Consider the following 16,088-nt stretch of genomic DNA (forward strand, 5'->3'; position numbering starts at 1 on the left):
GCTCCCCATCCTGCTCCTGGGGCTCTTTCATGTACAGATGTGCATGCTTTTATCTTCACCCATGTGAGTTGCCATTTGTCTTTACTATATAAATTTTTTAAAAATCTCTACACTTAGAGGCACCTCTTTTCCTTGTTTATTTAGCAAAGAAAGCTGTAATTGCAGCTAAAGGTGGTTCTACAAAGTATTGACTCAGGGGGGCTAAGTGCAAATGCCCATCCCAATTTTCACAGATTTATTTGTAAAAAATGTTGAAAACGATTTATCATTTTCCTTCCACTTCACAATTATGTGCCATTTTGTGTTGTTCTATCACATAAAACCCCCATAAAATACATTTATGTTTTTGATTGTAACATGAAAAATTCAAGAGGTATGAATACTTTTTCAAGGCAGTGTAAGTACATCAGACCAGCTGGCCTGCTGTTGCTGTTCATTTGAAATACATGTGTAAAATAAATAGCTTTCAATTAACCTCTTTTTGTGCTGTAGATATGAATATCTTTATAAGTTTTTATTTAGAAAATGATTGCAGTTATTAATTTATTTTGCATCCATCATGCAAACATGAAAACCAACAACATTTCATAGTCAAACAGAGGGTGAAAAAATCATTAACAGATGATTCATTCATTTATAAAACTTGATCAAAAGTCATTCAGAATACAGAGTTCCATGAAAAGTCCCTGAAGATGAGGGAGTTTAAATTAGTAAATGAAAATTATATTTAAAAGCGAGTTTACTGATTGTGCCTTGCAAAAGAATTTGTGTGAAAAATTATTTAAAACCCATTCACCCTTAAGTGTTCTGTTTTGGTGCATTAATGCCCATTTATGTACACTGAGGCACACATTGATATGTATTACATTAGGGCTGCTCATTCATTAATGCGTGGGCGTCCAACACACACAATAGATTAAACAATCTATATGACCTTTTGTTGATCCTTATTTTATGGAATGTGGTACTTGTGGAAATCGTGTACTGCGGTGCATTGTGCATTGGTCACTAATGTACATTGCGTTGGGGGTATCATTTACAAAGAATAATACCACAATGCATCTCATTTAGAGCAGGTTCATTGCCATGCATTGTTTGAACGAGCGTTGCCACAATACACAAATATGGATGGACCATAATTTGTTGAGAAAAGAGAAAAATATGCTTTGCTACTATAATGTAAAGATTGATGTAATTACAACATCATAATCACTTTATGTCTGCTATTTTGCAGTATTACAGGTAACTCTGCACAACTAACTTAGTCACTGACCCTGTCCCAGTAGAGATTAGATTCTAATGACTTTGAAACGCTATTTTCTACAGACACAAACTGTTAACCTACTAAATGTGTTTTGGGTTTAGCATAAACATTTGGAAACAATGAAAAAACATACTGTGTATATTAAAAAAGTCAATGATTTCTATGCCTTTCATCTATTGTCAGTTCACATATTCACATACTATTCATGCAGGCAACCTTTTTATAATACACAATGCATTTTATTCTATGTGCTAGTAGATCTACCAGTCTTTGGAAAAATCCTGTTTCTGATTAACATATTCAGGAAGGCAATCTTCACCAAGAGTTGTGCAATAACATATGTGACCTAATATTATACCACAAACCACACATACAGATAAGGAAATGCATTAAAACATTACTAAATTCCAGCTATGCAGGTATTTTCACTTAAAGCATGGTTTAACTACAGTAAACATTCACTAGCCTCCTCTCTCTCACTTCTCATAGACTAAACTACAACCCCCCCCCCCCCCCCGCCCATCCTAGTTGCTTACCTACCTCTGCAGCATTGCTTCCTCTGGTGTTTACAGTATGTCAGCAAACTGAGTCCTTATTGACCCAAACAAGGATCTCAAGTCTTGATACAAGGGCCAAATCAAATCAAAGGAGACTATGGAGACAACAGTAAAGACCTTTTTTTTAGATAGAATGTGAGATACAGCATTGCATTCATATAACAGAAGGTAATTCCAATTACTCACTTCAAGCCCAAAAGCCAAATATCAGGAGGTTAGTCTCTGCCAATGACTAAGTGGTTGGAGTCACACAGATCATTGCTTTTTGTCCCTTTTAGTTATCAGTGCATCCAGAACAACTGGTGTATAGCACAGATATAGGTGTATTTTACTGAACCAATAATACCATCTTGCATTCAGCTGTTTCAGATTTCTTATCAATGCAAGATATTTTTCCACCACCTCAATGGTGTAGGGCTTGCAAGTTCCTGAGAACAGTACAAATATTAAGGTCTTTGTAAGGTGGTAGAAAAGTAACCAAAAACCTCATGTCTAATGTACTGTGAAATATAGCTTTGCCTTCTTATAACAGAAAGTATTTACATGTCATCATTTCCAGCACAAAACCTCAAAACAAAAAACTCAGTTCTGCTTATTGGTAAGTAGGGATGGGCTTTATGTTTGGGTCGAACGTGAGTTAACCTCGAAAATTGGCTGTTCACCTGTTCGCCGAAGAGCGAACAATTTGGGGTGTTCGCGGCAAAATTAAAAGCAGCGGAACACCCTTTTAAAATCTATGGGCAAGATATTGTCATAAAAAGTGTTTGGGGACCTGGGTCCTGCCCCAGGGAACATGTATCAATGCAAAAAAAAGTTTTAAAAACTGCAATTTTTTTCGGGAGCAGTGATTTTATTAATGCTTAAAGTGAAACAATAAAAGTGTAATATTCCTTTTTGTACCTGGGGGTGTTTATAGTATGCCTGTAAAGTGGCGCATGTTTCCCGTGTTTAGAACTGTCTGAGAGAAAAATTACATTTCTAAAGAAAAAAAAGTCATTTAAAACTAATCGCGGCTATAATGAATTGTCGGTCCCGGCAATACACATAAAAGTCATTGAAAAAAATGGCATGAGATTCCCCCACAGAGGAACCCCGAACCAAAAAAAAAATGCATGGGGGTCCCCCTAAATTCCATACCAGGCCCTTTAGGTCTGGTATGGATATTAAGGGGAACCCCGCACCACAAAAATGGCGTGGGGAATTTTGGTTCGGGGTTCCCCTGTGGAGGAATCCCATGCCATTTTTTTCAATGACTTTTATGTGTATTGCTGGGACCGACAATTCATTATAGCCACAAGTAGTTTTAAATGACTTTTTTCCTTTAGAAATGTCATTTTGCTCTCAGACTGTTCTAAACATGGGAAATATGTGCCACTTTACAGGCATACTATAGACACCGAAATTTAAAGGAATCTTACACTTTTATTGTTTCACTTTAAGAATCATTAAAATCACTGCTCCTGAAAAAACGACTATTTTTAAAACTTTTTTTTTTGCATTGATAAATGTACTCTGGGACAGGACCTGGGTCCCCACTTTAATGATAATAACTTGCATATAAGCCTTTAAAATTAGCACTTTTGATTATTCATGTTCGTGTCATAGACTTTAATGGTGTTCGCTTGTTCGAACCAATTTTTTGCCTGTTCGCATGTTCTGGATGCAAATCGAACCAGGGGTGTTCGGCTCATCCCTATTGGTAAGTGGATGAGTCATAAAAAATCATAAAAAATCATTTATTTTTGCCCCTTTTAGCCATCAGTGCATCCAAGAACCACTGGTTTATAGTTCAAATATAGTCGTATTTTTCCAGATCCAGTAATACCAAATTGCATGCAGCTGTTTCAGATTTTTTAACCTTTATCAGTACAAGATATAACTTTACCCAGTCTGTGATACAGGTCTTGTGACTCCAGAGGAATAATTGAAGTGTTCATTTTACAATGAGGTTGTACAAAAGGAACTGAAAAAAAAACTACCTCTAAAGTCCTTTAGACAGAATGTAAACACAGGGGCAGAATGTGTGGTGGGGGGATAGTGTGGTTTTATACTAAAAGTACACACATACTGTATTTCAAGTATTTTTGTTAAAGGATATTGAGCATAAAGAACAAAGCAGTAAAACCATTAAAGTTTTACAAAATCATGTAATAAAGACCATAAGCAACAGAAGTAATAAAAAAAATAGACAGAACAGTTGTTGAAAATTATGGACTTTATAGGCATAACTTCTTGAAAAGGATTTTTAACAAAATGTATTTACAAAAATAAAAAATAAAAAATACTTAATGCAAAGCATACATAGATTTGCATAAAACACTGACTGCCTCGGAGCATAACGATTACACTGTCAAAATAGTCTATTTAAATCACAAATTGATAAAAGACTCATACATTTCCATTTTGCTATGACAAATAGTAATTAACATAGGCAAAGCAAATAAAAAAACAGTAGTATAGACAGTGTATCATGGATGACTCAGCTCGAAATTGCCCTACATGTTACACGTTATACAAACACTTCATCAGGAGCTTTTGGCGTTTTATTCCCTAATATAGGATTAAACGTGTGTAGATGAGCGGGGGATAGTAGTATGGACCTAGGCGTACAACCAAGGACAAAGGATACTTCTTAGGAAGTTAGGAAGGTGATCTAGTGGTTAATGAAGTTGAGAAGAGAATAATCCTTACTTATAGATTTACCCGGGGATCTTCCAGGAGTAAAATCCTCCAGGTGCAGTCAATCCCGGGATAACCCAAGAATGAGAAATCATATAAAACTGATTTGTTGATAGAAAACCATCATAATCTTTAGACCAAAGGATTAAAGAGGAGGGCCAGCTGTAAACATTTTTTTTTAAAGTCAGCAGCTGCAAACACTGTAGCTGCTGACTTTTAATAAGCACACTTACCTGTCCAGGGCGCCCGCGATGTCGGCCGCCCGAGGCTGACCCGTCCTTCGGCTCTCGGGTCCCGGTGCCGCCATTCTACCTTGCGGCTTCACTGCCCATTTCCTACTGCGCATGTGCGAGTAGCGCAGCGATTTGTGAATGGGGCGCTCTGTGTTCTGGGACACACAGTTCCCAGAACACAGCGTGACCCATTACCCAGAAGACACCGTATGGAGGAGAGAAGACAGAACATCACCGCGGAGGAGGAAGAGGCAGATTAGGATGATATGCCTAGCAACAGGCATTTCTGGTAAGTTTAAAAAATATATATTTTTCATTTTTTTTTCTGATTTTTTGCTAATTTTTAATGTACTTTTGTTTTTCAGGGTGGCCCTCCACTTTAAAGATATTCCCCCGCTCAGAGACAGCACCCCTCTCAGAGACAGCACCACATAGTAACAAGGTCTTGTTACTACATGATGCTGTCTCTGAGCGGGGGAATATCTTTAATCCTTTGGTCTAAAGGACATTACTGGAGATTTCCAATGGCTGGTGAGGGAAATCCTAGCTGCAACCAATATGTGGACAAATATGGTTCTGCTTGTTACATGGAATGTTTCTATTCCTGTATTGAGAAGAGCCAATTCTGGGTTTAGAGGCAGCAATTATCATCCAGTACACACATACTTTATGTACATTTATTTTGCTCCAAAAAGTAATTTGATATTGACCTATATTATTTTAAATGAATGATAATTATGTGAAGAAAAATTGCAAAAAGCAGTGGAAGATGTCAACTCTAATTTCAAGCTTTCATTTTGGCACCAATTCAGCTACAGCAATCCAGTTCCAGCTCTGAGCCAGCTTTGGACTATTATGTCTATTATAATTGTAACATTTCAACAAATATAACACCCTAATGGTGGTGAATATTATGTTTTGTGGCTTGTGTAAGGATTCTAGATATTGTAAGATGCTGTAGAAAAATACTTAATTGCCACAACAGAATGGAGTGATAATTTATATTCAATAATTTTATAGCATGTTTAGTTGAACTTTTGGCCTTCCAGAAAAAATATTACACAGGTGAGCTGTCTTTATTTTGCTATTTACTACCCTCCCAGTGTCTGCAACATCAGAGTTACATTTCCATACAAAAATTGGATTGTTAGTACCTACACAGTAAATCATATAATATTTGTATTTATTAAGAAATCATTGATTGCACTGAAACATATAATATTCACATAGTTGTTTGAGATAGTAATAACTAGAGTTGATTAATCCGAACAAGAAAATGAAAGTCACATTTGAAAGATTCAATAAAATCCAGTCTTGTAGAGGACACATAATGTTGAGGATTTAACAGTTGGCCAGACTTTATCTGAACACAAATTATGAGCTATTTTATTGTATTAAGGTATCTTATCTATTTGCTCTCATAGAAAACAGGAGACATAAATATGTCCATACAGTGGGAACACTTATAATGAGAATTGGGTTTCACTGCATAATGCTTCTAAATTTGCCCCACTAATAACAGCCAGAAAAAGAGGGTAGCACTAGCATGGCAAAAAGATTAGTCAATGTAAGAAGACATGTTTTATTCAATACATTAAAAAACATGACATAGCAAAATGAGTGCATGCATGGCAAATCACATATTATTATCAAATGTTTTATAAAAACAATCATAAGAACTTGGAAATTACATATTGAAGTATAGGACAGTTGCCCATCATAAAGAATTGCTTGAAAAGCAACATGGTGGGGTAACGTAGAAGTGGATTAAATAAAACCATCTAAAAAGAAAATGGTGCATCAAAATTGGCCTGACACGCGCTTCACGGTTTCCTACCACATCATCGGGGTGAGTGCACCAAATTCTGTAAAAAAGCATAAATAGCAATATGGTCCACTCATAACAGCCAAACATTCAAATGCCTAATTGAACCAAGTTGAAGGGCAAGAGCATAGTCCATAAAAAGCATGGGAGGCAGCATTTTGATGGCGTTGTTAAGGTTAGGACAGTCATCATTCAAGGAGATTGATAACATGGTCATGGCTCCTGGTGATCAATCACAGAGCTGACATGTCATAGTAAACAATGACAGCATTGTTTACTACTGTGACTGTGTTCGTTGTGATTGGTCACAGTGATCACATGGTACCAGGGCCACTCACACTGGGTCACAGATCATGCCAATGCATGCTCTGAAGGGCACACACCAGTAGCCGGGTAAGTCCATCTGCAGCTGCGCTTGTCCTGTCCTGTTTTATGCAGTGGCAGGAAAGGAGGTGGTTGATTTCCCATATAATTTTGTATTTAATATATGCCCTTTATTATAATGATATATTTTGAATGCTAAATTTTGAATGTAAGATGCAACAAGTTGAATGAATATTAAAGTGATTGTAAACGATCACCTTGTAAAACAACCTATTCAGTTTAAAATACAAATGAAAGGAAAAAAATGTTTGTATAGATAAAAAGAAAACATTCTAAATACCTTTTTCCCTTTCTTATAAATGATCACATTGCCTCTGTTCTCAGCAGCATAAGAGCTGACAGGAGGAGAAGTAGCAGCACAATGAGCTTGCCAGTGAATGGCTGTACAGTGGGGGCATGTCAGGGCAAGTCCATTGGAGGAGAATTCACTGAGTTCCCAGCATAGTTAGAGAACTGACCACAGTGTGCTCTCCTGCTTAGTGTGGTCAGTTTTTAAAAGGAAAGCAGAGGAACTAACAGGAACACCAAGAATTTTACATAAAGGAAACAATAAAAAGAGAACAGGATGATTTCTCATACAAGTACATGGTACAGAAGTTACATATCAGGAATATAAAGTGTTGGAGTAACAAACGCTTTAAGAAAATCTATGCTTAGAGGAAATAATATGCTTGATTATATGTGGGGATCCAAAGAAATCCTAGGTAGTGCCACTGCTACATACATGGCACTAAGACACGGAGGACAACACTGCTATCATAATACTGTATATAATCAATAACAGTAGTTTTACCCTGATTGACCAGATGGTGGTCATGGGGTTAGTTTAATATGACTCTAACACTAATTCTCCAAATTGAAAATAAAGGCACCCTGTAAAAGAAGGTAAAGCGATCACAGAGAGTGGTGGAAGGGCCAGGTATCCAACACACCCAGAAGTGTTTGAAGCAAGCAGCAGCCTTAGAGAGAGAAGACTGGAGTTACTCCACAATAGTAAAGCACTACTACTACTCCTCTTACTACTACTATTACTACTACTACTACTACTACTACTACTAGTAGTAGTAGTATTCTTGTTTTACAGAATAAATAAAAAACACTTCTGTGTTGAAACAGAAGAAAAGTGTTAAGAAAAGTGTTAAGACAAGAGATTGCCAAACAAATAACAATTAAAAACATAAAAAAAACTTTAAATTACAAGCACGGGAATGCCCTGACCCTGCCTGTGAATACAAACAACTGCATCCAAATTTACAAACAGTAAAGTGTGTTTAAATTGTTGGCAAAAGGACAGCTCCCGAATACTTTGTTCTGTTTGTAAACAAAGTGGTCAGTGATTCCTCTATTCATCTATACCAGACCCTTTTTTTAGATTAGGGTCTCAATGGGGCACCCACACAAAATAAAATGGCATAGGGTTCCCTCTTTATTCAAACCAGGCCCCTCAGCTCTGGTATTGATTTTAAGAGGGACTCCATGCAAAAATAAAGATGAGGTCTACCCCAAACATCCATACCAGCCTAATATCTGAGCATGCAGCCTTGCAAGTCATTAAAGAGGGTGTCAGTGTGTGTACCCCTCCAAACCCTACCAGGCCACAGTCCCTCCACCTTGTCCACCCAGGCCTGGTGTTGGTTGGGGACTTATCAGTATCTGGAAGCTCCCTATAATAATAAAGACACTGCCACCCCATGTGAATGAGTTAGGGGTAAATAGTACACCTATGCATTCACAAATAAGTAAAGTGTAAATAAAGGCAGAGACAGATTTTGACAAGTCATTTATTTAAAAAAAAGTCCCACAATGTACAACCATCATTGATCACATCGTCAAGCAATGATCCACATCAAATGTGGTGCCCAACATTTGCTGAATGAAGGGACAAGGTCATCTAGTTCCCATGTGAAGATACCAAATTGCCCCCCCCCCCACCCCAGGTGGAGTACAGAATGAGGTGGAGTTAATAGTGATGTTTGCAGCATGCTGTACAAAAATATATGTAACATATGAGTTTATTGGTAATACACATTCTATCCTACAGTGAGATATGGGGCTAATGGTGATGTAGAAATAAATGCTCCAGCATTGGTGAAATGTCCCTGCATCAGTGTTGTCACTAAAAGGAAAAGATGTCCCAACATCAGGGGTGTCACTAGAAGGAAAGGTATCCCTGCGTTAGTGGTGTAATTGCAAGGAAAAATGCCCCTGCGCCTGTGGTGTCACTGTAAGGAAAAATGTCCCTGCATTGGTGATGGCACTGGAAGGAAAAGTGTCCCTGCATCAGTGGTGTCAACAGAAGGAAAAGTGTCCCTGCATCAGTGGTGTCAACAGAAGGAAAAGATGTCCATGTGTCAGTGGTGTCACTGGAGGGAAAAATGTCCCTGCATCGATGGTCTCACTGGAAAGAAAAATGTCCCTGCATTGGTGGTGTCACTGGAAGGAAAAAATGTCCCTGCTTAAGTGGTGTCACTGGGAGGAAGAAACTCCATCTGTGTTATGGTGTCATTGGAAGGAAAATGTCCCTGCATGGTAATGTTACTGAAAGAAAAAAAAAAATATATTTCTGATCAATGACTGTGAGATAAACAACAATGTTGTGTTAGATGCAAAGAAAGTTCCATAAGTGCTATTTAAACACTTTTCTTTATTGTGCTTCGAATGCTGTGTTTGCAATAACTCAACATTGAATGCAATAGCCACACTATTTTCAATTTTGAACCTAGTCAGTTATATTTTCCTTTTTTTTTTGCCTAGGAAGTTTTTGGAATGCGGCTTCTTTTAATACAGTATCATCCTACCTACATTTCCCTACCTTTGATGGAGAACTTAGTGCAGATGTATCTTTCTTCTTCAAGACTGCATCACCATCTGGACTGTTCTTAGAAAACCTGGGAATCAAAGATTTTATTCGAATTGAATTGGAATGTAAGTCTCTTTTTGTAACCCCTATTTAAGAACAAAGTCTATAACAGATTATAACCAGCTAAGTTTGTCTCTTGGGCATTTTTTAAATTAACTATGTTAATAAGATGACATTTCTACTACATTAAGCTGTTTGTGTATTGCTAAAACAGACGTATTTATCTTGTTGACTGTAGACCCCTGTATTTATAAACTAGATGATCTCACAATATAGCTGCCAATAGACCTTTAAATGGTCAGTCCATCCAAAATTCATATTTAGTTATTGAAACAGCCTGGTAGGTTACCTGGCTTATAATATGCCTTGAGTAGATTAACAGTAAGATCTATTTTCTGTTGCTTTCCCCCTTTGTGTTTTTGATGTTTCTGCCCACCTATCCTTTGAAATGGCAGGGTCATAGGAAGCATTTGTATCCTTTTAGTATATGTTAGGGCATTCATCTTTTCCATTGCTATCATATGTTGCTTGATGCAAATATAAATTATTATAAAATATAAAAAGTTAAAAATAAGTCTGTATATTCTGTTGCTTTTTTCCAGCTCCAACAGATGTGGTTTTTTCATTTGATGTTGGGAATGGGCCCCTAGAGGTTAGAATACACTCGCCAACTCCTCTGAATGATAGCCAGTGGCATTTTGTAAAGGCAGAGAGAAACATTAAAGAAGCGTCTCTACAAGTAGACTATTTACCACAAAAAACATACGCTACTTCTTCTGATGGTCACATACGACTACAACTCTACAGTCAGCTTTTTATAGGTAAGTAGTAAATATCAACAGACACATTTACACAATTGAGATTATAAATCAAAATGTATTTTATAATTAGTTACAACTAAAAAACGCAAGGTTATAGCCTTTTCCTAAAAAAGTATTATGTGGTTGTCTCTTTCCTTATTCTAGAGGTTTCCCATGAATTTCAGTCCTTATAACATCCACCCAATTATTAGAACAGGACGTAGGGGGACATTTATCCAGGGAACCCAAACAAAAATATAAGCATCAATACACCTCTACAAAAACCTGAAAAAAAGTTTAGATGTTAATAGAACGGTGAGTCCCACCCCTTAGATCACATGCCACTGTAAAAACAGTCTTTAAGAGTGGTATATATGCTATTGTTTATCTTTACAGCATTGGAGTTTGGGATTTTTTTTGCCCATATTATATTATTGGCAATAAATGTTTTATGCTTAGAAATGACACTGTATATATACAATTGATATGTAGTATCATACAGATTTAGTTACATAAAATAGCCACATGAGGCCAGGGTGTTACATTACAAATAACGTAACTTGCTTTGCAATTATTTCAGTACAACTCAACCTATTGTCATAATATAATTAATTAAAAAAGTTAATCTGTATTTACTTTTTTGAAAGTTTGTAGATCAAGGTAAATGTATTGGTTAAAAATATAGAATGGTGATTTAACAATATCCTCTACACATTCGTTCTGTAGACTTCTACATCTATTTAAAAAGTAACTCTGAATTTGAAGTGATTATTAACTTGGAAGTAATAGAACCAATTTATCATGGGCGGTTAACTGACCTTGAATGTCTCCTTTTTTGGATTTTGACTTCCTCTATTTATCAAAAAGGAGAAATTGATTTATTGGAATAATAGTCATTATAGGACAGGCATTTCCATGAATTACCTTGAAAATTAATTGTTTCTTGTTAAATGAAGTGTTGCTACTTTTTTGGAATTATGCTGCCCTATGCAAAGCTAATTCCGTTAATTCTCATAGTACATTTGTTTGCCGTGTAGGCAATTTATAACTATTCAGATATTTTGAATATATGCAGATTTGTTCCCATAATCCAATGTACCTGCAATTTCTTTCTAGTTGACTATGTCTATTTTTAAATGTTTACCTGAGTATTTCAACAAGTCTTTAATTTTAATTTGTTACAATAGTCATCTCGTGAAAATTGTGGAGATCTGGTTTATATACATGTTGACAAAACATGGGACCCACCTCCCCTGGTTGTGGACAGAATACTGCTAGCCCGATAGCATATATGAAGAGAAACAAAATACTCCCAGGGGCCTGTACCCAGCTTGCAAGTAATAAATGTACTTGTTTTATATAAAAATATTATTTATTTATCAATTGATATAAAAAATCAGCAATAAAATCAGCAATATCAAAGGAGGGGAGGAAGGGAAGGAAAACAAATGAAAAAAGGGGAACAACAACATGAGCTCTGGTATACACGACATTTTGCATGATAGATGTCCAATATGATATAGACATTGAACAATACACAAACAATATGTCTGTGAATGCTACTGTTAAGGATAACCTCAATGCATTTCAATCATAATGTTGAATTCAATCTTCTTCAAGAGGATATAGACATCCATAACATATCAATACATAATATTAATAATATCAATTGAAAATAAAATAATGTTTTTATATAACACAAGTACATTTATTGCTTGCAAGCTGCATACAGGCCCTTGGGAGTATTTTGTATCTTTTCATATATACATTCTGACAAGCTTTGGGCTTTTGTCAATGGGCAAATGCGTCTTGTTTTCAGATGAGTTCTGTTTGCATTTGATGTTAGTTTGAGATGCTTCTGAAATCAATTTGAGTTTTACAGGTGCATATGATTTGCATTTGACCTTTATGTAACCTGCATTTGACCCCCATCTAAGCTGTGTCAATCTGCTTCAAGCTATTTTTGCATTTTTATTGACTGGTATTGAGAGAGATGTCGTTCCGATGCAAACAAACACTCTTTGATGCACGTTCTTAGGCTTATATTACACTAGAGATTAGTCCACTGCTGACAACTTTCTCCTCTGGCATTCATCCTTCACTGCTTCCATCCAAGGGCAGATATGCCAGTGTGAAATGGCCCTAGTGGGTCTACAGTGGATCTACTTTTTAAAAAAAAGTTCTAGATGCCGATCTGGTGAGAGAAACCGTGGGATTCAGAGAATGATTTTCATTTCTACCTTTTGTAGTGGTTGCGACAGTCTGCTTGTAATTGTAATATGGATGCTGCCTTAAAGTTTATCTATACAGAAGACTTTTTTTTTACAAGGTTCTAGCAGTCCCCTACTTAACCACCTCCGCCCTGAAAGGTTTTACCCGCTTTGTGACCATGGCATGTTTTGCTTTTCATTCTTGTGATATTTTAAATGGCAATTGTGCAGTAATGCAAAGCTGTACACAAATTGAATTTTTACCAGTTTTGTCACATGAATAGAGCTATCTTTTGGTGATACTTGACCACCACTGGGTTTTTTATTTTTTGTGATATAAGCAAAAAACACCAAAAACTTTAAACAAAAACTATTTCCTGTTATAAAACATAGCCAATAAAATCGAATGTATTCATAAATTTAGGCTAAAATGTACTCTGCTACATGTCTTTGGTAAAAAAAAAAAAAAAATTACAATAAGTTTATATTTATTGGTTTGTGTGAAAGTTATAGCGTCTACAAACCATGGTATATATATATTTGAAAATGTATTAATTCTGAAGTACTGACAGCCTATCTCATTTCTTGAGGCCCTTAAAATGCCAGGATAGCACAAATAACCCCCAAATGACCCCTTTTTGGAAAGTAGACAGTCTGAGGCATTTAGTGAGAGTCATAGCAAGTTTTTTGAAGTTTTCATTTTGTCGCAATTTGTTTGAAAATTAATAAATTTTATAAAAAAACATTTTTTCACATGCGGTCACCAGTATAGTATAGTATCTGCGGTGATCAGGGACACTACCTGGTGAAAGTATGTAAAAAAACATAACATTTAAATTTTTTTTTTTTTTTTTTTATAACTTTTTTTTACATAGTTTCAACAGAGTAGTTAAGTGTCACCATAGTAACACAGTACTACTCTTTGATTGCTGTTACAGTGATGAACATTGTAACAGCAAAGCTTCCGTCTGTCATGAATGGGTTAGTGACAGTTGTGATTACTAGTGCTCTGTCATCAGCTATTCACATGCACATGGTACAAGGTGCTATGACTGGCCCAGGTATCATATGATAGATGTGGCATAGGAAGCATCACAGCATAGGAAACACAACTGTTATGAATTAATTCATTTATAACCACATTGTTGACATTGTGATCATGTGATCCTGTGGACACTGCAGTTGTGGGAGTGGTGCGCTTCACACCCTTAACCCGAGATAGGCTGGATGATGTACATGTATGTGATTCAGCCTGCCCATGCCAGCTGCCTATAGTAAAAGTATTGTGGGTGGTTGGCCAGTGGTTAATAATTTTTGAACTGCCATACACCTAAAAATGTAGTGGATGGTTCTTTACCCAGTACTATTTATAAATGTCAGCCACTGTCAGACAGCCATTCTGCTCAATAACACCTGTGAACCAAGCCATCCTCAGACTACTCTGTTCACAGACACTGTGATCAATCCCAGGGTTCTCAGATGTAGACAGTGTATAAATAGAACAGGACAGAGCTCATACAGGAGTTACTCCAGAAATTACCCTTGAGCACGAAAAGTGAAAGGGACTGTTGTGTTACCCAAATGGAATATTCATAAGTAATAAAATTTGAATTGACATTTATTAAATAATTTATAAAAGAAGCAAACAACAAAGAAATAAATCAAAAAGACAATACATTTTACAAAGTAATAGGGGTAACAATATTTATGGAGGACCCCACATAAAGGGGGACACATTCAAGTAGAGTGAGCATGTTCCTCGACCGGTTTTGCGGCTATGACAGTGTATGTCATAAATTCTGGGAGCTACAATTTGATTACATTTAATCTTCGCATATGTGCAGGTGAACCTATGTTCACCCCACACAAACACACACACACACACACACACACACACACACCTGGCTGGACAACAGGCTCTGTGGATTGAACACAGATCTACGGTCTACCATACACTCTCCAATTTGCACAGTAAATCTCAAGAAGGATCCATTCTGCTTTTTATCCCTATAGTATGCACTTGCACACGCTGCATTGCTTGCTGCCATGGTGTTTAAATTGATCTTTGTTAGCCTTGTATCTCTTTATTATAGTTATATGGGCACACGCAGGTATTGGGATTTATTTTTAAATGTTTTAAAGTGGATGTAAGTGGATGTAAATTCTCCATATACCCAGTGAAGTGAACAGCCTCAGATGATACACAGGGATGAAACAAATCTCCCTACATATGTTTTACATGTATATCTGCTGTCTTCAGCTTTGTATACTATTTAGAAAGTGCATGTTCTGTTATAATTTTCTATTCCTGAATCATCTGTGGGTGTGGAATCTTGCTATACACTGCGAGACACTGTGAGACATCTCATTGGAGGAGAGGCACATACCCCCTCCCCACACATGCAGAACTTGCCTGTGACTAGTTCAGGTTTGTGCTAATCTATTTATAACTATAAAGAACAACTCATAAGTTATCAGGCTGATAACAGAACGGAGAAGGAGAAAGCCATAGCAGATATTTGTGCCTTGCTCAAATTTCATGAATGGGTTTACATTCATTTTAAACTTGCGTGTTGTGCTCTACTTGCTGTCACAATGTTTCACTTTGTTTAAATAAAATTTACAATAGATGAAGGGGAGCAAACAATAAATAATAAATGAATGAGTCATTCATTAGTTCTTATTCCTTATCACAGTGTACCCATGACAGCAGCACATTCAAGCAATGCTTTTTAACTCTTTCACACGCCCCTTCCCTCCAATACATTGCTTTTTTGTATCCGCTGTATATTACCCCTTCACCTCCCTTATTCATTTTCTCCTCCCTCTGTGTATGACCTGTATGCGTTGTATCTAGTAGAGCATTAATAAGATCCATAGTTCCCTCAATACCATAATTTTGTTTTTTAATTGGGGCAAAAATGGCAACCTACTGTACCGTAGAAAGTTTCACAGCACTGGAAACTGAAATATGACATGTAAATTAGAGAATATTACAAGCTGGTACTCAAGAGTTTTTTTTTTTTTTTACTTTGGTCTGGGTTGCTTTAAGAGAGACTTCCCCAGACTTCATCCTCATCCTGAGGATAACCTTTTTACGACAGGAAGTGAAGGAATCTCTCCAACAAAGCCTAAACTAAAACAGTAAGAAAACAGTACTAAAACATTAAGAAATCCTCTAAACGTTCAAATTTTGGTTATAGCTATAGTTTAATATTTCCTGTTACCCTAGGGCAGGGATGTCCAAACTTTTTTCAAAGAGGGCCAGATTTGATG

At 36.5% G+C, this 16,088-nt stretch overlaps 1 protein-coding gene across 2 annotated transcripts in view; it reads left to right on the forward strand.

The window, feature by feature from the left end:
• Positions 1-16,088, forward strand: part of CNTNAP4 (contactin associated protein family member 4) — a 524,353-nt gene that overhangs the window by 441,323 nt on the left and 66,942 nt on the right. For both annotated transcript variants that reach the window (XM_077474781.1, XM_077474782.1), the window contains 2 exons: positions 9,697-9,867; positions 10,405-10,623. In XM_077474781.1, coding sequence (XP_077330907.1) covers positions 9,697-9,867; positions 10,405-10,623 — 390 coding nt within the window. The remainder of the gene's footprint in view (positions 1-9,696; positions 9,868-10,404; positions 10,624-16,088) is intronic.

This window comes from Lithobates pipiens, unplaced genomic scaffold, assembly GCF_037356315.1.
Source record: "Lithobates pipiens isolate NorthernLeopardFrog02 unplaced genomic scaffold, aLitPip1_a1.2 Scaffold_13, whole genome shotgun sequence".
Lineage (NCBI taxonomy): Eukaryota > Metazoa > Chordata > Amphibia > Anura > Ranidae > Lithobates > Lithobates pipiens.